At 47.9% G+C, this 22,284-nt stretch overlaps 1 protein-coding gene across 1 annotated transcript in view; it reads right to left on the bottom strand.

Moving 5' to 3' along the window:
• Positions 1 to 2,610: 2,610 nt before the first annotated feature.
• LOC147663555 (E3 ubiquitin-protein ligase TRIM39-like) overlaps positions 2,611 to 22,284 on the bottom strand; it is a gene marked incomplete at its 3' end in the record, with an annotated part of 149,426 nt that continues 129,752 nt past the window's right edge. The window contains exon 6 of the mRNA XM_086950362.1: positions 2,611 to 2,637. Coding sequence (XP_086806488.1) covers positions 2,611 to 2,637 — 27 coding nt within the window. The remainder of the gene's footprint in view (positions 2,638 to 22,284) is intronic.

The following is a 22,284-nucleotide window of genomic DNA, read 5'->3' on the forward strand; positions in this document are numbered from 1 at the left end:
TTCCCAAAAAAAGTGCAGATCTCAGCAGTGGCACAATCAATCAATCAATCAAAGACATTTATAGAGTGCACTACCTACCCGTAGGGTCTCAAGGCGCTTGGGGGGGGTTTGCCGCTACTGCTCGAACAGCCAGGTCTTGAGCTTCTTCCTGAAGGAGAGGTGGTCTTGGGTCAGGCGCAGGTTGGCCGGGAGGGAGTTCCAGGTCTTGGCGGCCAGGTAGGAGAAGGACCTTCCTCCTGTAGTGGCTCTGCGGATGCGTGGGACGGCGGCGAGGGCGTGGCTGGCAGATCGGAGGTGGCGTTTGGGAGCGTAGAAGTTGATGCGGTTGTTGAGGTAGCTCGGGCCTTGATCGTGGAGAGCTTTGTGTGCGTGGGTAAGGAGGCGGAAGGTGATTCTCTTGTTGACCGGGAGCCAGTGCAGGTCTCTTAGGTGTCCGGAGATGTGGCTGTGTCGTGGGATGTCGAGGATGAGTCTGGCTGAGGCGTTCTGGATGCGCTGAAGTCTCTTCTGGATCTTGGCGGTGGTTCCGGCGTAGAGTGCGTTGCCGTAGTCCAGTCGGCTGGTGACGAGGGCCTGGGTGACGGTCTTCCTGGTCTCTGTGGGGATCCACCAGAAGATCTTCCGAAGCATGCGCAGGATGTTGAAGCACGACGAGGAGACGGCGTTGACTTGCCTGGTCATGGAGAGGGAGGAGTCCAGGATGAAACCCAGGTTGCGTGCGTGGTCCGTCGGTTTGGGTGCGGTGCCCAGGGCGGGGGGCCACCAGGAGTCGTCCCAGGCGGAGGGCGAGGAGCCCAGGATGAGGACCTCCGTCTTATCTGAGTTCAGTTTCAGGCGGCTCGTCGTCATCCACTCGGCTACCTCTTTCATCCCTTCGTGCAGGTTGGCTCTGGCGGCGGCGGGGTCGTTGGTCAGGGAGAGGATCAGCTGGGTGTCGTCGGCGTAGGAGATTATGTTGAGGTTGTGTTGGCGTGCGATGGCCGCGAGGGGGCTCATGTAGACGTTGAAGAGAGTAGGGCTCAGCGAGGATCCTTGAGGGACGCCGCAGATGACTTCGGTGGCCTCTGACTTGTACAGTGGAAGGCGGACTCTTTGTGTTCTTCCGTCGAGGAAGGAGACGATCCATTCCAGTGCCTTCTCCTGGATTCCGACGTTGCTGAGGCGCTGCACTAGGGTGCGGTGGCAGACCGTGTCGAAAGCCGCGGAGAGGTCTAGGAGGATGAGGGCCGCTGTTTCTCCATTGTCCATCAGGGCTCGGATGTCGTCAGTGGCGGCGATGAGGGCGGTCTCGGTGCTGTGGTTGGCACGGAATCCGGACTGCGATGGGTCGAGGGATCCATTCGTCTCGAGGAAGGCGGCCAGCTGTTTGTTGACGGTCTTTTCGATGACTTTGGCTGGAAACGGGAGTAGAGAGATGGGGCGGTAATTCTTGAGTTCGGTGGGGTCTGCTGTAGGTTTCTTGAGTAGAGCGCTGAGTTCGGCGTGCTTCCAGCTCTCGGGGAAGGTGGCGGTGTCGAATGAGGTGTTGATGATGTCCCGCAGGTGGGGTGCGATGACAGCGTCGGCTTTGTTGAAGACGTGGTGAGGGCAGGGGTCGGTCGGAGATCCGGAGTGGATGGAGTTCATCATGTGGACGGTGTCTTCGGTGTTGACCGGGGTCCAGGCGCGGAACGTGGTGGTGGGTGGTGTTGCTGCGGTCGTGGCGTGCGTCGGTTGCGTGCTGAAGCTGTTGTGTATGTCCGCGATCTTGTTGTGGAAGTAGGAGCACAGGCCACAGTAGTGCTGCAGAACCCAGCAGCAGTGATTTTTACTTCTGAAGAACTCCTCTATGTTCTGATATGCTGTACTGCCAAACCAGGAACACCCCCAGAACATGCAGAAAGAGCCCCTCTGTCTAACACAGGCTTCTCCAACTAACAGCTCGTGAGCTACTTACAGCTCTCCAGCAACCTATAAGTAGCTCTCCTGGGTGCAGCCCAGTCAAATAAATTAGAACCTTTTAGTTCTATCTCATTAACAAATGTATGCCAAAATTAACAAGCATGCAATTGAGACGAAAATGTGTGTATTTTCAGAACTCATTAGCTGATCTTTGGAGAATATGGCTGCATTTCTAAAATATATTTAAAGCTGATATTTGAGTGATAAAAAATCAATCAGTGTTGGGAGACTTATTACTAATATAATTTACTTGGTGCTCAGGGAATTGCAGCTATGGATTTTGGGTATTACCCACGTACAGGCACTCCACAGTGACACAATATTCTTTCATTACTGGGAGCTACTATGCCTGATGCACTGAAGTGATCACTGCTGGTAATCTTTGCATATGGGGGCACTAATGTGATCTTGCCTGATGTGGCAACTATTACATCTCTAATGCTTGTAGCTCAGGAGGATTTTCATTGAACGCGCTCATCTCAGAAGAGGTTGAAGACCCCTGGTCTAACAGCCGAGACTCTCCAACATGGTGCACATTGTAAATATATGAATGATATCAAAATAATGTGAGCACAGACTCTTAGGTGCAGTTCATTGCAAATACTTGTAGAACATGAAAAAATGATACATAATTAAGGAGTGAGGACTCAAAGGACAGTCTTTAGTTACCTGCAAAACCGCGAGCCCATCTCCAATCTAGAAGAGAAACACAAGAAGGAAAAAAGTATATCAAAAGAGGCAGAAAATACACAAATACAAATCTACAATCAGGGTCTAAAATTAAAAGTCATATTTTTATTGGAAATGTTTGAAATAGAATTTACTAAAAAAGGCAAAATTTCTTATCCCTAACCCATACTCCACCCCCAATGCTAACTGTTCAGCATCCCCTTAGTCAAATCCTAATCACATTCGAGATCCATAAACATAGCCTAGCCTCACTCTGTTTAATACCCCACCCTAAATCCATTCCTTACCATAACCGTACCCTAATTCCTTACCACATAACCATTAACCCAGCCCAAATGTTATCCTAACCATCACCCTTATCACCTAACTCTTAACCTTACGTTGGTCCTAACCCGAACTATTAAGCACAACCCTTCCCTAACCCCATATCATTCCCCAGAATGAACCCTTAACTTAACCCTCCACAATCCATTCAAAAATCACTTACAGTACATTTTTGTACTATTATACAAACTATTTTATTTATACATTAATCTGTTTCATTTGTTAAAAATTAAAATACATCCCCACAAAGGTGGTTTCCTTCTGAAATGTTAAAGATATGTAGCCGAACAATCAGCACAAGTGACATCTATGACATTAGTCCTTGGAAAGCACGCCTCTTACACAAAGGACGACAATGTACCCACAACTAACATGCCCAGGAAAGGAATGTCTTCATTTATTATAAGTATTGTATAGTACTGTTTGATACTTTACTAATACTTCACAGGTGATAGTGTACAAATAATTAAAGTGACAAGGAAGACTGAAATGCAATCTAAAGGGTGGATCTTGTGTCTAATGTTCCTCAATTGAAACTCTTGGTCTGTGATCAGTTCTGTTAGAAATCAAGTCTGAATAGTTCTCTTTTCAAGAGCTTCCTGAACTGTAAATATTGGGAGATGGCCTTCCAACCTAGGCTGCATCCGCTTGAACCACTGTTGACGGATAAGGTCGGCTGATGATAAGCAGAGGTTTCTGCGGGGGTGGAGTGTACGGGCAATTCCTGAAGGTACTCCGGACCTTTGCCCAAGTGGGCATAGGTCGTGGGACTGAGAACATTGTATACCACATTACAAAAAATGTAACCATCTTGCTTCTCTCAAGAGCACCTAGACGTGTTCACTATATGAATAAACAAACATTAACCAAGGTTTCTTTTTATGTTATGTATCCTGGAAAGGATGCTAGTTATATGTTTTTTAGAAATCCTTCGGTACATAAACTCCCAAGTATATGAAACACTTAGTGTCTAGGTTGGCCACAAATGGTCTTTACCCCCTGTGTCACTGCATGCAGCTACACATTACTGCATTACACGTTCCTAGTCCAGCTCACATTAGGTCTAACAAAAGATGCCAAAGAAAACTAGACACTAGCTGCCTTTCAGTGATACTTGTTGGTGCAGCACTGGAGGGTAAGGAAAGCTTCTTAAACTTCCTCAGAGTGTAAGTAAAATGTTACTTACCTTCAACAATGATATTTTTTTGAGATGCTCTATCTACCTGAACATTCCTCACCCCATGAATCTCCCCCAGGCGCCAGACCAAATTCAGGAAATTTGCCACAGCTCTCCCGCAGTGACCAGTGGTGTGATGGATCCAAGCCAGCTCTGGCTCCTCCTCGCTATATACCTCGCACCCAGATCTGATATTATGAAGCTACTATGCTCTCTCACATTAGTTCTCAGCCTTTTTTCCCAGGCTCCTAGAGGCAGCGATAGGTCTAACCAGCTAAAAGAAATCCCCTAAGGTGCAGATAGGCCTAGTGGGCTAAAAGAAATCCTTAAAGGCACAGATATGTTTGATGAGCTAAAAGAAACCTTTAGTGGCGCAGATAGGCCTGACACGCTAAAAGAAATCAGTTAGAGGCAGAGATAGGCCTGAAGAGATAAAAGAAATCCCTTAGAGGTAGAGATAGGCTTGACTAGCTAAAAGGAATAACACAGACGCAGCCTGACGAGCTAAAACAAATGCAGTGCACAATACTAAATCTGTTACTATGAAGCCAGCATAGTATCCAATCATCAGAGGGGCCAGTGTGTGGGTCAGTAAGAAATCAGCAGGTAGGAACAGTAGGCAACAGAAAGATTGTTACAGTGACTGAACAGGAGGGAAAAATTAACATATGGACATCATGCCTGAAGCCTATCTGCCAAGTGCTATACATATTTTTATGAATACGTTACAAGAAGTACAAATGGAGAAATGTGCAGGTCAGACAGTCATAGAGAGAAATATAGGACAACAAAAGCAGTAAGGTAGTTGGACTACGACACCATCTCTGAGGGAAATAGTGGAAAGAGACGGAAAAAAACAGGAATGCGTCCATTACTTACTGATACTGGCATTACTCCTAGTCCTACTCCCTCACCTTCCTTCTTAACACGCGAGGCCCTCTACCCCACGACCCACCCCCAGCCTATAAAATACACCCCGCCCCCAACACCACCTCTCGTACGTAAACAAGCTAAGTCTGGAACTCAGTTGGACGGCACCGGGAGGGACCTAGAAGGAAGGCGAGGGAGTAGGACTAGGAGTAATGCCATTATCAGTGAGTAATGAATGCATTACCTCCCGTCCCTCCCTCGCCCTCCTTCTTAACACATGAGGAAATAGTAAGCAAAAACAGAGACAGACAACTGAGTGAATAAGAACACTAGCCCAAATCACAATACAAACCCTCTATTCTCTCACAGAGGACAAGACCCTGTGGCCCAGGACATTATCCAAACGTTCCAGACCAGCAATCAGATAGTCCCGGACAAAAGTGGTAGGAAAGGACCAAGTCGCCGCCCTACAGATTTCCACCACTGAGGTACCCTGCAATTTAGTCCCAGTAGCCGCCATACTGCACGTAGAGTGCCCCGTCACACCCCCAGGATGATAAGCCCCCTTTCACCTCAAAAGGACCACAGACGGAATACAATGACTCAAAGTAGCCATGGGCGTCTTCTCACCTTTCTTAGCTGGACCAAACTTCACAAAGCGTCCCCCTTCCGGATAAAAGGCACTGAAAAAAATCGAGGCATCAGGTCCCTCATCCTGCAAATTGCGCCAGGAACCTCTAAACGCCTAAATGCCCGCCCGCTGCACCCGCAGCGAAGCCACAGACAGACCAAACTGAGGCCCATCCTGCATGAACTGCATAACCAAAAAGAGGTCAGTTTCAGTAGGATCAACCTCCTTTTGAATTTACCAGGCTGAAAAAGCACTCCAATGCTGACATAAGAGAGAAGCGTAGACGACCTACAAGAAGCCTGCAACTTCACAGCCCCGCGCTCAACTGCCATGCCGTCAAGTGCAACTTCCTTAAGGTGCCCGGAAAAATCAATGGAGACAGGACCATAGGAAGGACCCACTCCTGGTCGCAATTCAACAAGCCCAGAAGAGGAAACCAAATCGAATTAAGCCACCTGGGCACTATCAACACCACCTGCACCCGTTCCCTACAGACCCGAAGCAGAAAAGCACAGACCAGATGGAACAGAGGGAAAGCCTAGAGTTGGCCCTGAGGCCAAGGACAGGTCAAGTCATTGACTCCCCGACCCAGAGAACAAAACTGCCCCACCTTGGCATTCCCCGGGACCGCAAACGGGTCTACCACCGGGAGGCCCTAACAAACCACCAACTGGCTGAACAAACTGGGAAGCAGAGAGAAATCCTTGGATAAGGGAATGTCCCTGCTCAACGGATCGGCACAAACAATCTCAACGCCCCAAATGTACAGAGCAGACAGCCCCAGAACCCAGCCCACAAGAAAATCTCTCTCTCCACTAAGGCCAAATTCTCAGCAGCAAAGGCTTTCTTATGGCCCAAGGCCACTTTCTCTTCGGTGGCATCGGCTGGGGTACAAACCTCCGGCTGAATGGCAGTCTTACCCATCAGAGTAGCCAGAATGGAGTCCAACTGCACAGTGTGGGGCACAGGGCCCTCCCCCTCCAATAGGTATAGTTTCTGGAGAAAGCGAGGGACTGGCCATATCATCTCTCTCCATTCTCTCATCGCCATCTCTCGAACCAGGCCCTAAAAAGGCACGCCATACAGAGAGAGCTTCACATACTGTGAAAAAAGAACACCTACGTCCTCACCTTGGTGGAAAGAAGGAAACCCTATGTTGTCGCGTACATGAGCTAAAACATCCCACATCTCATCCCTGGAGACATATTTTTCTCCAAAGGTGGTAGAACGCTCCTCCCCATCCGAAGGGGACAACTCCACTCCGGGATCCACTGTCCAAGGCTGGGAAGGACCAACAGGCAATTCAGGATGAGCCTGCAGGGCTTTGGAGATGGCCGCCTCATGCCCTGAACCTCCTCCCTGGAAATGAACGGCACGTCACTCCCATCATGGCCTTGCACCCAAGGCCTTTTCAAGGGTACTACAGACCCATCTGATGAGGAAGAGGAGGATGACACCACATTGTTCCGCTTAAACATCCTCTTGCAACCCATGGTAGCAGAATAACCTCACACAAACACAGCGGCCCAGAAATAGCCAAAGGGAAATACACCGTCAAACCAATTGGGCCATGTGGAAATTGAAGAAATTGATGTACATAAACAGCATTCATTTCCCTTCTTCTCCCACTCCTCTCCCTGTGAGCACCATGAATACCGTAAATTATTGACCGTATCACTCTGCCAGTAAGAGCCCATACCCCTATGCATATGTACAGCCATTCTAGGCACCATGGCCTTTTACCCATTGGAATCCCCGGCTTCCCTCCTGCGCGTATCTTAAACCCCCTCTCTCATGCATAGACCATGAAACCCTCTCCCTCTGCGCGACCCTGCTGTGAAAGGCAACTCTCCTGCTTGACCCGCACAAAACCCCCCCCCCATTCCCTCTTGAAGAGGCATCCTTCGCCTTAGCTGACATACCCCTCCCCAGCTGCACCTGAATGCCCCCGCTTTCTCATGTACGGGTCATACGATCTCTCTCTCTCTATGTGACTCTGTCCCCGTGTCCACCCTGGCTCCCCCTCCCTTCTCCTCACATGGGCAAGCCGTAAACCTTCTTCTTCTGCAAGACCCTGTCCTTGAGAGCCACGGCCGCGCCTGACCAACACCTCCTTTCCTTCCATGAATGCCCCTCTGTTGACATGCCTTCCCTCCGCGCTCGATTGTCCACACAGCATGAATACCACTCCTTTGATGACCCCTTCCCCCGAGTCCGGCTGACCACACATGTCCGAGGCCATCGCCTAAGCCAGGAGATACCATTTACTGCCCTTATTGTATGAAGTCACTCCTCTTCAAAGGACCCACTATTGATCCTAGCCACCCCACCCCCTGGGCTATGATCAGGCGCACACATCCTAAACAGTTGACGGAACACTCAGCTGCGTGATTGCCCTCCCCATTTATCAGCAGGTCAAGGGTCCCTATTGTGAACATATGTGGGGTAGGATTGACACGAGGATTATAGGGATGTCTTTTCCTTTGCGTCACACTGTCCTGATTGTACTATCAAATGTTTTGTAAGGTATAAAAGAAAGAGTCTCAGCTCACTTGTTAGAGCACCTCCTGAAAGACACCGTGTTTCGTGTCCGAAATGACTGGCTCTCCTCATGAGAATTAAACTCTGTTCTTGATTCCTGCTTCCAGCGCCCGTCTCTTTATTTGGTAACTATTCAACATGGGAACTAAGAGGCGGTTTGCGCCAGCGGCCTGGGCATCGGTAGTAATCTGGGCTCCTGTTTCACAATTGGCGTCCCAACGCGGGGTCCATCAGTGACATAAGGTTCGGTAAGAGAGATCCAGACGAAGAAGTGAACATCTAAAATGATCGGAGTATACCTGCCTTGAGAGGGCCCTAGCCCGGCTGCCGATCAAAAGAACTTCACCAATTCTGAACGGACCTCTCTTGAGTGACCTATTGTCCTGACTGGAATCCCACAGGAATGCTACATGGAGTAAGAGAACGATCGGGCGCTGGAGGAGGAAGTCGAAGAACTGTCCGTATGGTCCGGTCCGGGTAAGATTAAGTAGGGTGTTTTTACGCCTGATTGGTAGGGTGGTTCTATCCACCTGATTGATTGATTGATTGTATTGGAATCGGTATTTGTATACTGATATTGTTGGTATTGGCTCATTTAGCTTTGAAGGCTACTTGACATATTGGTTCTCTTCTGGAGAACGAGACATTCTCTGTTTGCAAACAGCGGCGAATAGGAACGTCGTCCCTCTTTGCAGATCGAGAAGGGTAGGTAATGCAGACTTTTGTCCCCGTTGTAATCCGTCATGCCTACTTTTCTCCCCACTGATTGTTTGAAATCGATTAATAATCGATTGTTGCTCTTTGAGATCTTCCCTGTCTACAAACTGAGACAAGTAGAAATATTCTGTCTTCCTTTCTGGATAGCGAAGGGCAGGTAATGCAGACGTTTGTCCCCGTTGTAATCCGTCATGCCTGTTTTTCTCCCCACTGATTGGTTGGTTGCCTGGACATTGTTGTTCCAGGAATTGTTTCGTTTGAGGTATTTTCTACTTGCAAACAACGTGGAATAGAAATATTCTGTCTAGTCTTTGCAAGTAGTAAAGGGTAGGTTATGCCCCTTTGTGAATTCGTCAGTCCTACCCACTCCCCACTGTTTGGTTATTTGGGGGGTAGCTCGCATGGTCCGCCCAGGAGACTACCCTTGTGGAGGACATATGCTCCCCGCTCATGGGCCATTTAGTGGAAGTAGCAATCATGGGGGACGGGATGCACTCCTGTATTTCACACTTTCCTCATTGTAATCCAAAACTTTTTCCATTTCCATCTTTTTGCGTGCAGACTTCTTAAGTGTGATGCCCAACCACACTTTATTGAACATGACACCATTTTGAAGCGCTTTTTCGCACCCATCCGTCGCACAGCATTTCCAAGCCTCTTCTGGCAATTTATCCAACAGTTATACCATCATTTTTTACATCTTCTCATCCTTATCACATTATCCATTCATACTAATTTCATGTATTTGCATATTTCCTCAAACTGCAACTCTCCACATTTGTAATGTGAAGAGTTGCAGCCACGAGAAAGAGGAACAGATTGTTTTAAATAGTTCAGCGCAGTGACCCCTGAAGAAGTGCATATAATGCACGAAATGCATTTGGTTTTTTACAAATAAACACTGCCTGAACGAAGAATGTTTTACTCGTGTTTTTACCAAGAGGTCCGGATGGACACGGTGACAACATAAGAAACCTGGAAAATGACTTTAACATCCCGTTTGAGGAAATATGCAAATACATGAAATTAGTATGAATGGATAATGTGATAAGGATGAGAAGATGTAAAAAATGATGGTATAACTGTTGGATAAATTGCCAGAAGAGGCTTGGAAATGCTGTGCGACGGATGGGTGCGAAAAAGCGCTTCAAAATGGTGCCATTTAGTGGAAGTAGACCATCTGGTCCGTCCAGGAGGCTACCCTAGTAAGTGGAAGTACATCGCTCGGTCTGTCCAGGATGATACCCTAATGAAGGAATATATGTTCCCCTTTTGATCGATAATCTCGTTCCACCCCGGACCATTTATTGGAGGGAACTCGTCTGGTCCGTCCAGAAGTACCCCCTAGTGAAAAGGACACATAAAAATATGAAGTGATCACCGTTCCCTACTAACAGAAAGCTTTAGCTCGAAACACGCTAAGGAAGAGAAAGAAAAATAAAAAGAAAAATCAGGCTAAGTCAGTAACCCCCTGATGAGCTTTCGACTTCACTAAAAATAAGAAACATTAGAAACAGTTCGTAATAAGAAATATAAAATGGCGAAAAGTTTGACAGCAAAAATAGCCACAAGGTAGCTAGGCTCTACTGCCTATTCCTGCTCCAAACATGTCTGCCTCATTGCCCGCCACGCCCAAATAACGGTCACATGAAATAGAAACAATTCAATAGGTACCTACCCCCATTCCGGAAGCTCCCGAAGTGCAACAGGTCCGCGGTTACGCCCATCCGGAAGGCGAGGCCTCGAGGCACAAGCGGCTCGCCTGGCCGCGGTCAGTAGGAGATGATGTTGGGCAGGCGGTCCAAAGAATGACAGGGACCTCTCCATCCCTCCTCTTCTGCCGCCCTGCAGGCCGCGGGGAGAGAGGGGGCTGTCTTGCCTCGGCCACCGACCACCCCTCTCTCTCACCCGATCCAGCTTTCGTCGAAGGCCGAAGCCAAAGCGAGGATGGCGGCATTTCTTTGTGCTATAATGGCCGCAACTACACCCAACGCCTGACAGTTGCAAGTAGTCCCGCCACATGCCATCGCCTGGATAGTTACAGGTAGTCCCGCCACATGCCGACGTCTGGACAAGCGCAAGTAGCCCCGCCACATGTCCACCCCTGGAGAGTTGGAGGTAGTCCCGCCACCTGTCAAAAAGGAAGGGGGGGGGCTGTCTTGCCTCAGCCGCCGACCACCCCCCCCCATCTTCAATAGCCAGCACGGCCAATATCGAAGCGACGGAGCCGAGGAACGGCGCGGGGTCGCTGGAAGGGGGAGGTGACGCGAACGAGCCTCCCCCACCTCCCTCCAGGTGGAGGCTTCCAGCGACACCCCAATGCTCTTACTTAAAGAGGGTCAACATCAAAAAGCGCTCTTTTGCCCAGGACGGGCACGCACCCCATGCCTTCTCTCCTCAACCTTGAAGATTCTATGAGAGCCGGGGGGCACCCCGATCCCTCCGCATGGGCGCCCCCGCCCCCCTCACTGGGAACCACGACATCGGTGCAACTCCTGCCGGCGCCAGCCTCGGATGGGAAATGGCTAAAATGCAGCCACGGCACAGACTTGTTCAGTTCCGGTGGAACACCAGAATGACCCGGTAGGAAAATTGTTGCCGCCCTCCCCACTCTTTGACTAATGGTCCATATTGTTAGAACTGTTAACCACCTGATTCAAAACTTTTTGAACTTCCAACGGAAGGTTCTGGTCCAACCACGAGTCATTGGAGATATTCTGACTGTGCTGGAACTCGCCTGACCCCACCCAAAATGGCGCCGACACAAAATGAGACTTTTTGAATAAACTTTGTTGCACCCTGACCACGCAGCTTTTTGCCCCGAGATATGTATGTAGTTTTCTTGGATAATGAAAGTAGATACGAAGGATATTGAGTATGTGCTTGGACAATGAACTGACTTAGGGTGGGTACTGATTATGATTTGGAAAATGAATTGGTGTAATTTAGGTAATGAATGAACATTGGATAATGAATTTATGAATTTATTAAAGATGAATTACTGACATGCATCATGCTTGCTCTGTAGGGAAGTTTAATACGATTTTATTGCACTGCTGCACTTTATGCAATGAACTGCCACCAACTTCGTTCTTCTTATGTGCAGTTTCAATCTGCTTCGTAGCCGGCCCACCGAGTTGTAGGCCTGTATTTGTACCTCAACACTTTTTATTAAAAGTATTTTGAAAAAGAAAGCATGGTTGTAGCAGTTGCATTAATGAGTTTTGGATGTCTTACTACTGTGAGCAAAGAATAAGTATGATGAAAGATGTAGATCAAAAAGGATCAGATATTTAGCAGCTACATTATGTGTCACAGGCAGCCAGAAAAGTGTTTTAGACACCCTTAAAACAACACCACAGAAATGCCACCTGACCGTCACCCTTGCACCCGACAAAGAGGGTTACGACCAAGTAACTCATGTAGATACGCAGATCGTCAATGATTATCTATCTGACCACTGGTCCCTCTGGGCTTAAACGCCGAGATGGTAAAGAAATGCAGTACGTGGAGATAGGTCGAGTATGTGGTAGGTAAAAACATTTTCGGACTACTGCATGCTGATGTACTTTGAATGCTGCCCCCCACCCCTTCTTTCTCCTCCCTTCTGCAGGTCACGTCAGAACGTCGGCTGAAGTATGGGAGAGCGATGGTCGAACCACCGACGAAAAGGGAAGGAGGGAATATGTGCATAGTCCTTATAACGATAAGTTTTTAAAAGACGTCGACTTAAACATGACTGTTCCTCCTTAGAACATAGCGACTGGGAGGATGGACTGACATAGAAACTGGACAGGTACTGAATGACGAAAAATTGACTAGAAATGACGCGTTAAATAATGTAACTGGACGTTTGACTAGGTAGGGAAAGGACAAAGAAAAATATACGGGTAAGGGTTACCACGGCACCACCCGTCTGGGAAGTTAGAAATGTTGCTGATGTTCAAAATGCACTGCCCCCTTTCTCACACTCTTATAGATATAGCCAAGCTGTCCGACTGTTCTCCCGATCAATACTTGCCGTTGCCTCAGCCTGGAGAACTTCCCACCAAAGGAAGGAACTGAAAAATGGTTTAAGATCCAACCATGGGTAAATAGCACGACCAGGTTAATTTCTGATCGACCAACCGAGGTGTAAGTATTGGCAATTGAGAACGCTCGCAGACATAACAAGCGAGAAGGAAAAGGAGGGAAGGGTAGAAAGAGCTAAGCACATAGATAAATAGGATAGTAAAAGATACGTAGGATATAATATGGATTTTGTTGGCCACCTGTTGTTTTCTGTTTTGTCGTGAATGTCTTATATATGTGTAGTACATGTGCTGTCTTCCCTGTCTGAGTGTGTGTGTATGTAATGTACGGATTTATGTCTTCCCTCTGCCTGTATTTACGTGTTACCTGACCTTTGCTGTTCTGTGTTGTGAGCGCACTAAATGACCTATTTTCGTACACGTCTCTCTCTCTCTCTCTCTCTCTCTCTCTCTATCTCTCTCTCTCTCTCTACATGTCATACGTGTACCGAATGGCTCGTTTAGATTGCGGACGACTCTCACTCTCTATGAGAGTCTCCCTATCTTCTCTCCCTCTTTGTGGTAAAATTGTGCCCCACCGGCACCAGTCTGATTTGATACATATTGAACGCGAAGGTGTTCAGCGAAATTGACCGAAACTAAAATGATTGTATCTCGCCATATTACTGCCTCTCCTTTCTGCAAAATGAATGAACTTGAATTGGCTGAGAAGGAAAGGACAGGTAAGACGACTAAAGTCCCCCAAATCTGGCCATTTATAGGGGAACTGTATGTCAATGGCACCTTATGTCTGTTCTTCAGAGACGAACGCCAACGTCTAGATTGACCCCCAATGCCCAGGTTGCCCCCCGCCCCTTTTTGCACCCAAGCGCGAGCGCCCGAAGCATCCCCGCCCCATTTTGATAGACCCCAGTTGCTGTCCCGGATATAAACATGGTGACCATGAGTAACTGTTGACCCTCGAGAAAACCTTGTTTTGCCTGACTCTCGATGATGGCACCCCCGCCCTGTTTGACAAGGTTAGCCAGCCTTGAAGGGAAATGTTAGACTGTTAAGACTCAGGTTAGAAAGACGAGTCTCCCTGGAGGCTCCGAAATGTTGAGTTTGATGACATACGCAGTCAATAAGAGTCTGACTTTCCTCCATATGTGACCTGTGTAGACAATGAATAAAGCTTGGCTTGAATTCAGTAGGAATGCCGACATATGCACTGCTTGGTAAATGAACGTCTGACTGTGACCAATGAGCGTATCTCCCAAATGCGTAGAATTGAGGGAGGAATTCACATGCGTAGATATCTTCTTCTGCCATTTCTCTAAAACCTTGTCTTGTACCTATTCAAAGATTCACGATCACCGAAGGAGATGGGTCAGATGTGACGTACAGCCTGACTGCAGATCTTGGGACACGTGTGACCTCGACCAAAGGTGGAGCTGCAGAGCAACAAGATACGGGACGAGACCGCAATTTCAACGTGGAAAATGAAAAATGACGGGTCGCCTTGAAGCCCTCCGTCTGCTAACCCACGTGTGCCTGGAGTCTCCGTCCCCCTTCTTTGGGCCCGATTGATGGGCCTGCCTGCTTGTTATCCTCTGCTCCCTTGGTCCCTTTTGTGTGTCCCAGGAACTCTGACCCAACTCCGCCCTCTCTCCTATCGACTATTTGAACCACACTCACCCTCTTTTCCACGTGACTTTTTTGCCAAAAGGAAGAACTGCATTCATATGGGAATAGGGTGTTGCCACGGAAAATATAGGTGCCGAGCATAAGGCGCCGCCAAACGGATTGTTTAGGGAACAGGACTGTGGTCTAACAGCAGAGGACTGACCGCACCCTGCAACGCGTAAGGATAGAACCGAGCTGGACCTATAGCTCCACCGCCGGTGCTCAACAGCGCCAACGAAAGTACACGGACTAGAGCCTACCAGTGATGGCTCACTGATAAAAAGACACTGTGACGAAGAAATCTTGTGTATTGAACTGAATTCCGCTCCCAACTACCTGGTCAAAACTGTTCATTGGTCACATTTTTAAGTCAGAAACCTTTATGCTGTGTAGTGCGCTTAATTGTCAGGAACTCAACGAAAAGCAATTTCCTATGTGCTGCATTCTGCCCATCACCTCAACTGTCTATGATTGTACGCCAAATGTTAGTATCGACAAAATGCTAATTCATCAACGATGCCTGTCTACCTGTAACCCCATCAATTACAAAAATGACTGCTGTAATGTAAAAAGGGGCGACTGTGGAAATTGAAGAAATTGATGTACATAAACAGCATTCATTTCCCTTCTTCTCCCACTCTTCTCCCTGTGAGCACCATGAATACCGTAAATTATTGACCGTATCACTCTGCCAGTAAGAGCCCATACCCCTATGCATATGTACAGCCATTCTAGGCACCATGGCCTTTTACCCATTGGAATCCCCGGCTTCCCTCCTGCGCGTATCTTAAACCCCCTCTCTCATGCATAGACCATGAAACCCTCTCCCTCTGCGCGACCCTGCTGTGAAAGGCAACTCTCCTGCTTGACCCGCACAAAACCCCCCCCCCATTCCCTCTTGAAGAGGCATCCTTCGCCTTAGCTGACATAGCCCTCCCCAGCTGCACCTGACTGCCCCCGCTCTCTCATGTACGGGTCATACGATCTCTCTCTCTCTATGTGACTCTGTCCCCGTGTCCACCCTGGCTCCCCCTCCCTTCTCCTCACATGGGCAAGCCGTAAACCTTCTTCTTCTGCAAGACCCTGTCCTTGAGAGCCACGGCCGCGCCTGACCAACACCTCCTTTCCTTCCATGAATGCCCCTCTGTTGACAAGCCTTCCCTCCGCGCTCGATTGTCCACACAGCATGAATACCACTCCTTTGATGACCCCTTCCCCGAGTCCGGCTGACCACACATGTCCGAGGCCATCGCCTAAGCCAGGAGATACCATTTACTGCCCTTATTGTATGAAGTCACTCCTCTTCAAAAGACCCACTATTGATCCTAGCCACCCCACCCCCTGGGCTATGATCAGGCGCACACATCCTAAACAGTTGACGGAACACTCAGCTGCGTGATTGCCCTCCCCTCTTATCAGCAGGTCAAGGGTCCCTATTGTGAACATATGTGGGGTAGGATTGACACGAGGATTATAGGGATGTCTTTTCCTTTGCGTCACACTGTCCTGATTGTACTATCAAATGTTTTGTAAGGTATAAAAGAAAGAGTCTCAGCTCACTTGTTAGAGCACCTCCTGAAAGACACCGTGTTTCGTGTCCGAAATGACTGGCTCTCCTCATGAGAATTAAACTCTGTTCTTGATTCCTGCTTCCAGCGCCCGTCTCTTTATTTGGTAACTATTCAACATGGGAACTAAGAGGCGGTTTGCGCCAGCGGCCTGGGCATCGGTAGTAATCTGGGCTCCTGTTTCACAGCCAAGCCACGATTCCCCCATCCAACCAGTACATTTTTTTCTCTCAAATAAATACATTAAAAAATGGGAACCAACCCGTCCTACCAACTCTCCAAGATGCTCCAGTTCTAGTCGATCCGGCCGCACCGCGACTGTGACCCGGAAATACAGCCCCATCCACACATGGACAGATGGACTCCATCACAGCGTCCATAAACCTGCCAGTGTTGCCAGATTGGGCCATTTCCCGCACATTTGGGCGACATTTTTCCCAATTGTGCGGGAAAAAACCCATGTCTGGCGGGGGGCTACTTTTTGGGCTGGTATTAAGCTTGTGCGAGCTGTTTTCTGGCTTGGGCTGGCCCCGACCGCGATGAGGTTGTGGTGTGTGCCTATCACAGTAGCGCAGAAGGTCCGGTGACAAATAAGCCCGCAGCCCGCGCGGACATCAGAGCAGCACAATGCTAATCATTGGAGGAGAACCCAAGACCACACCCACACTCGTTTGAATTGTGAAGTGCAGCCAAGATACACCTTGCTGGGTAGTATCAATGTGAGTCCCCAGGGCTGTCAATCTTGTAGCGCGCGAAAGCGCTACCAATGATTGACAGCCCTGCGCTGCATGTTCCTCAAAATGCGGGCTGGGGTGACACATGCGCTCTCTCTCGGAGTTTTGGCGCATGTCGGGGCAACACTTCAGTCGGTGCTCTCCAATTTCCTGGAGTCCCATGAGATCTTACATGACTCCCAGTCGGGCTTCCGTTCACATCGCAGCACCGAGACCGCGCTCCTTGAGGTTTCTGAAACCATTAAAGGGGTGTTGGATACCGGGGGCAAAGTCATGCTGGTGTTGTTGGACTTGTCGGCGGCTTTCGACACCGTCCCCCATGAGGGCCTGCTCGCAAGACTCTTTGAGATTGGTCTGCGGGGGACGGTGCTCAAATGGTTTTCTTCTTTTTTGGCCGGCCGCCGGCAAACGATCTGGACATCATCTGACACCGCCGTAATGCCGCCTCTGGGAGTCGGGGTCCCTCAGGGCTCTATATTGAGCCCGACCCTTTTTAACATCTTTATGTCCCCTTTGGCGGCGGTGGCGGAGTCATTTGGTGCCCGGATCGTGTCGTATGCCGACGACACCCAGCTCCTCTTCTCTTGCGAGAGAGGGGCTGACTTTGACGGGGAGAGTATCCAGAATTGCCTTGGGGCTGTGTTCGCATGGTTCCAACTGAACAGCCTCAAGTGCAATTCCGATAAATCGGAGGTACTCTTCTTCGGGTGCGATACGGAGCCGAGCTGGCAGGCCTGGTGGCCTATCGACATGTTCCCTCCGTCCGGCTCTTCTCCCATGGCTAAAAAAATGGGGGTTAAGATGGACAAGGGGCTGACGATGAAAGCCCAGATCTTGGGGGTAACCGGCACTTGCTTTGGCCTGTTAAAAATGCTGCGGAGGTTCTTGCCTCTCTTGTCCGAGGAGCACAGGAGGCTGACGGTGCAGGCTCTGATTGGCTCCAGGTTGGATTATGCCAACATTCTTTACCTGGGCCTGCCAGAGTATCTGCTACAAAGGCTTCAAGTTGTACAGAACGCGGCGGCCAGGGCCATCTTCGGCCTAAGTAGACGGGCTAGCGCCTCTGGGTTGTTGGTGACGTTACACTGGCTACCCATCCGCAAACGGATTGCCTTTAAGGCTCTGACCTTGGCCTACAAAGCGCTCCATGCTGTGGGAGCTAAACATCTCCAAAAGAGACTGACCTTTTACCATCCGACTCGCTCGCTGAGGTCAGAATCTCTACTTTTGGCGGCTGTTCCGCGTGTGAAGAAGGCTCGCCTTGGGGGCCGCTCTTTCAGTCTGTTGGCCCCACAGATGTGGAATGCACTACCGCTCCCTTTGCGGGGGGCGTCTACTCTCCTTGATTTTAGAGAGGTCTCAAAACCTGGCTGTTTTCCCAATAGGTCTGCCAGCAGTTTCGCTTTCTTCTGTTTATCTTTTAACCTCTTTTAGCTGTGTTGTGTTATTCTGAAATCTGTTGCCCTTTCCTAAAAGCGCCGGGACACTCTTTTTGAGTAACCGTTGCGCTATACAAAAGAATAAATAACATAACATAACATAACATAACATAACATAACAACCCTGGATGACTGCAACGAGGCACAGGGTTGGAGGCACAAGCTGACGTGGAAAACCGGGCTTCCCGACCTCTGCAGCTGGACATAGGGCAGTGCTCGGCTGAGGGATACATCGGGCAAGATGAGCAGTGTCCCATGCTAGTGCACGGACACTTCGCACTGCCTCCTTTTGTGTCCTTTGACTGTGCGTCTGGGCACCTCAGGCACCGCGCTGCTGGTCATCAACAACCCTAACGCTGAACCTGTGGATGTTCAGTGGGAGCGTGTACCAGAGGAGCGAGACTTCAGTCTGGAAGAGCGCAGGTAAGAGCACACCAGCACAACGCCGGGCGGTGCTCTGCACGGTACGTCCTTGCTGCACATCTAGTTGTCACAGGATGACTTCCCAACTGGTTCTCAGGACTCCAACACAGACTTCTCGGGTGCTGCGTCACTGTTTTGAAACTCGCTAACAGCAGACCTGAGAGCAAAACCCACTCCAGCATCCTTACAAAAACACAAAAAATCCCATCTATTCGAGCTGTGTTTGTCTAAGGATACCAGCCGTTCACTGCCAAATTCTAATACTTGGGGCTCTTCTCTTCTCCTCCAATGAATACCTGCCTGTTGATTATTACTTTACGATTCAGAAGTTGTCCTTTTCATTGTGCTTAATGATAAAACTGGTCACCATGTTAATCTATCCTAGGATGATGTTAGTGTTCACTATATACTTAATTGTTCCATATATAACTTTTGATGCTTTGCGCTATATAAAAATTGACAAATACATTACTAATTATTTTAAGCATTAGAGTACCTATGCAAAATGACTGAAAAACACACAGTTAAAAGTTCAGTTATGGTTCTGGCTCCAGTGCGTTAAACCCATCAGGGGTAACAACAAGTGCTATATGAATGCAAACCTTTCTTCCCCTTTTTCCCCCTGCTATCCTTCTCACTACAAATAACTGACTAATATCCAGCACTGAAATTACTTTCACATTTCACCATATTAAATTACCACTAATCCTTTAAGGGCTTCCGGAGTAGAGTGCTTTAACACCCCAACAGGGGTAACAAGCGCTATATAAATACAAACCTTTTTTCCTCATCTATCCTTCTGCTATCCTTCTGAATCCAAATAACTGACTAACCTATCCACCACTTAAAATGTACTTGCATGTTTAACTATACTAATTCACCACTAATCCTCTATGGGTCCCTGAGTATTGTGCTACTCGCCGAAAAAGCGCTTCAACGCCTCGTCAGGGGTAGTAAACACTATATAAATGCAATTACAATTACAATCCCTTATCATAGATACCCTGTCGGATGCCTCTCATATCCCTGCCAAAGAGACCCTTACTTAAGCATCTCTCTTCCTCACACTCTGTCATTGCTAGATTCCCTTCTCCAAGAGTCATCCTCCTCTTCCAACGTCCCCTACTGTTTGTTAGTTCTAGTGTTGATCCATGCTTGAAATGGTCCACAAAGTGATGAATGAAATGCTTGAATTAATCCAGTCACTCGTTTTTTTGCTTACTGTGCCACCTCAGTTTTGACCCGACCATATGCAAATCCATGTTTCACACTGATCCTCATGGGAACAGTCCAGCCCAAACTGTCTGGCCAGTTCCTCCTTGAACCCGAACCCAAGCAACCTAGGAGGCGTCTCAGCCTAGTTAGGGCTCTTCAGCCGGGTATTGCGTGATTCAAGTGAGCCTGGGTTGAGCATCATACCTTTTAGTTAGCAAATATTGGAAGTCTTGTGATATACTGTTGATTTATTGTTCCATACACATGTGGCAGGTTTATGTATGCCTATGTCTGGCACTGCTGGGCTTACAGTATGCCAAGGTGTGGTATTTGAATTTTTCTAGTTTTTACGGTTTCTGTCCACTTGAAATGGGCAATATGATGGTGGACAATCTATTTGTTGTTTGCACTTAGGCATACAGATTTTGTAATGCAATTACAAGATGAAAATGGCAACTTAAAAAAACAGTAATAATATAATCTGCTGTCTGATTCACTCACACCAGCAGTTGGAAAAACTGAACACATTAAGCTCTTTGATTTTTCTGGAACAGTGTCAAAATAAATTTGAAACGATTATCAGTTTCTTCTTACATATCCAGAGTATGTATATTTATATGTTTTGGTAATCATACACTACTGTCTCTAGAGGCAAATACACTTCATAAATAATATTGTAAAGTGTAAGAAATTGGGTTATTAGTTGAGAGCAGTGAAAGTCCCACTCAAATAATAAACACAGTCCCTGTCCGGGTGAACCACAAAAGGCAATTAATACATTTGTGATTATCCCACTGGTAGATTGGCATAAAAGCCATCAGGCTTAACTTGAAAGCAATGTGTAAAATAATTATGCAGCACTCCAGCAGTAATAAAGTGAAACACAATTCCAATTCCAAATCGATTTACAAAATGGAGCGAATTTGAATTAATAAAATGACAAAATCCAATTAGAACCTATGATGGGTCTATGGTTCACATAACAAAGTCACAGTGAGGACTGGTCTTTAAAATGAGTAGCGTTAAGGCAGGTGCCCAGTTAATCTCCCTCTTTCTGTATATTCAATAGAATATATATTTGTCCTTAAAATTGTTTCTGATGACAATTTGTGCTTAATTTGAGACTTGCTAATTTGGGCTGAAATTGGTCTGATTGGGCTTATTTTGGACTTATATTTGAGCGGCTTTGGGCTTGGGGCGGGTCTAAAAACATGGCAACACTGACACCTGCGCTGCTCCCCCTTGAGAACGACGAGACCCAGGAAGCAACTGCATCGCTGGAGGACTGCCGCCCACTGTTCCGCAGAGGCGAAGACCCGCATCTTGAAGACTTCCCGGGACCGCCACGGAGAGGAAACCAGAAGGTAAGTCTCACTAATGGAGACAAAAAAAGAACATGAGGTGGTGGGGGGTGTTTTTTATAGGCTGGGGGGTGTGTCGGGGGGAGGCAGAAGGCCTCACGTGTTAAGAAGGAAGGCGAGGGAGGGACGGGAGGTAATGATGCTAAACCAGCCTATTCAGCTTTTCTATCATGCACCAGCATCCCTGTCTGCCAATCTCATATTGTTGTTTCAAATTCTTGCCGTCCCAATACAACTCTCTTCCACAAGGAGAGGTGCATGGTATGTAGGGGAGTTAAAAAAAAATTGAAAACCTATCCCAAATTGAGAAACAATCAACCAATAATAATAGGAAACAAAATAACATGTAAGAGGATGTGGCCCAACAGCAGGGGCAGTCGACCTCCAATCTTGGGAACTGGATTCAAGTCTCGGCAAGGACGCGCAACGTCATGTGATTCTGGGCAAATCACTTAATCTCCCCGTGCCTAATAAAAATGAATGTGTCCTCATGTAACGCAACTGGTGCTCGTGTAAAGCGCTCCGATGGCTTCGGGTCAAGTTTGCACAATATAAAACTCTTTAAAAAAAAAAACATATAAAGCTGCATTTGAATCAAACTACAGGTCCAGGAGCAAGTCTCTGTACTTACTCTGCCTAACGTTACAGTGACTGGCAGCCGCCATCAATTAGCATTTCCAGGTTTCACAGAGGAAAGACCAGAAGTCATAATAATATCTTTAGAGAGACCAGATGTTAGAAATCTGAAGCAAGCCCAGAACAGACAAGCAGCTTGACACAGAACCAATTGGAAATGACACTGTGCATCCCCTGCTACAGCCAGACAGAATATGCGGAAGAATAAAACAAGTAGTACTGGGAACGCAATGAAAGAGCAGCACTAAACTTAGAAGTGGAATTATCTGCCTGATTGTAGGATTTAACATCGAATAGAAACCCTGGGTAAAAACCGGGACT

The sequence above is a fragment of the Lissotriton vulgaris genome, unplaced genomic scaffold, assembly GCF_964263255.1.
Source record: "Lissotriton vulgaris unplaced genomic scaffold, aLisVul1.2 SCAFFOLD_1003, whole genome shotgun sequence".
Classification (NCBI taxonomy): domain Eukaryota; kingdom Metazoa; phylum Chordata; class Amphibia; order Caudata; family Salamandridae; genus Lissotriton; species Lissotriton vulgaris.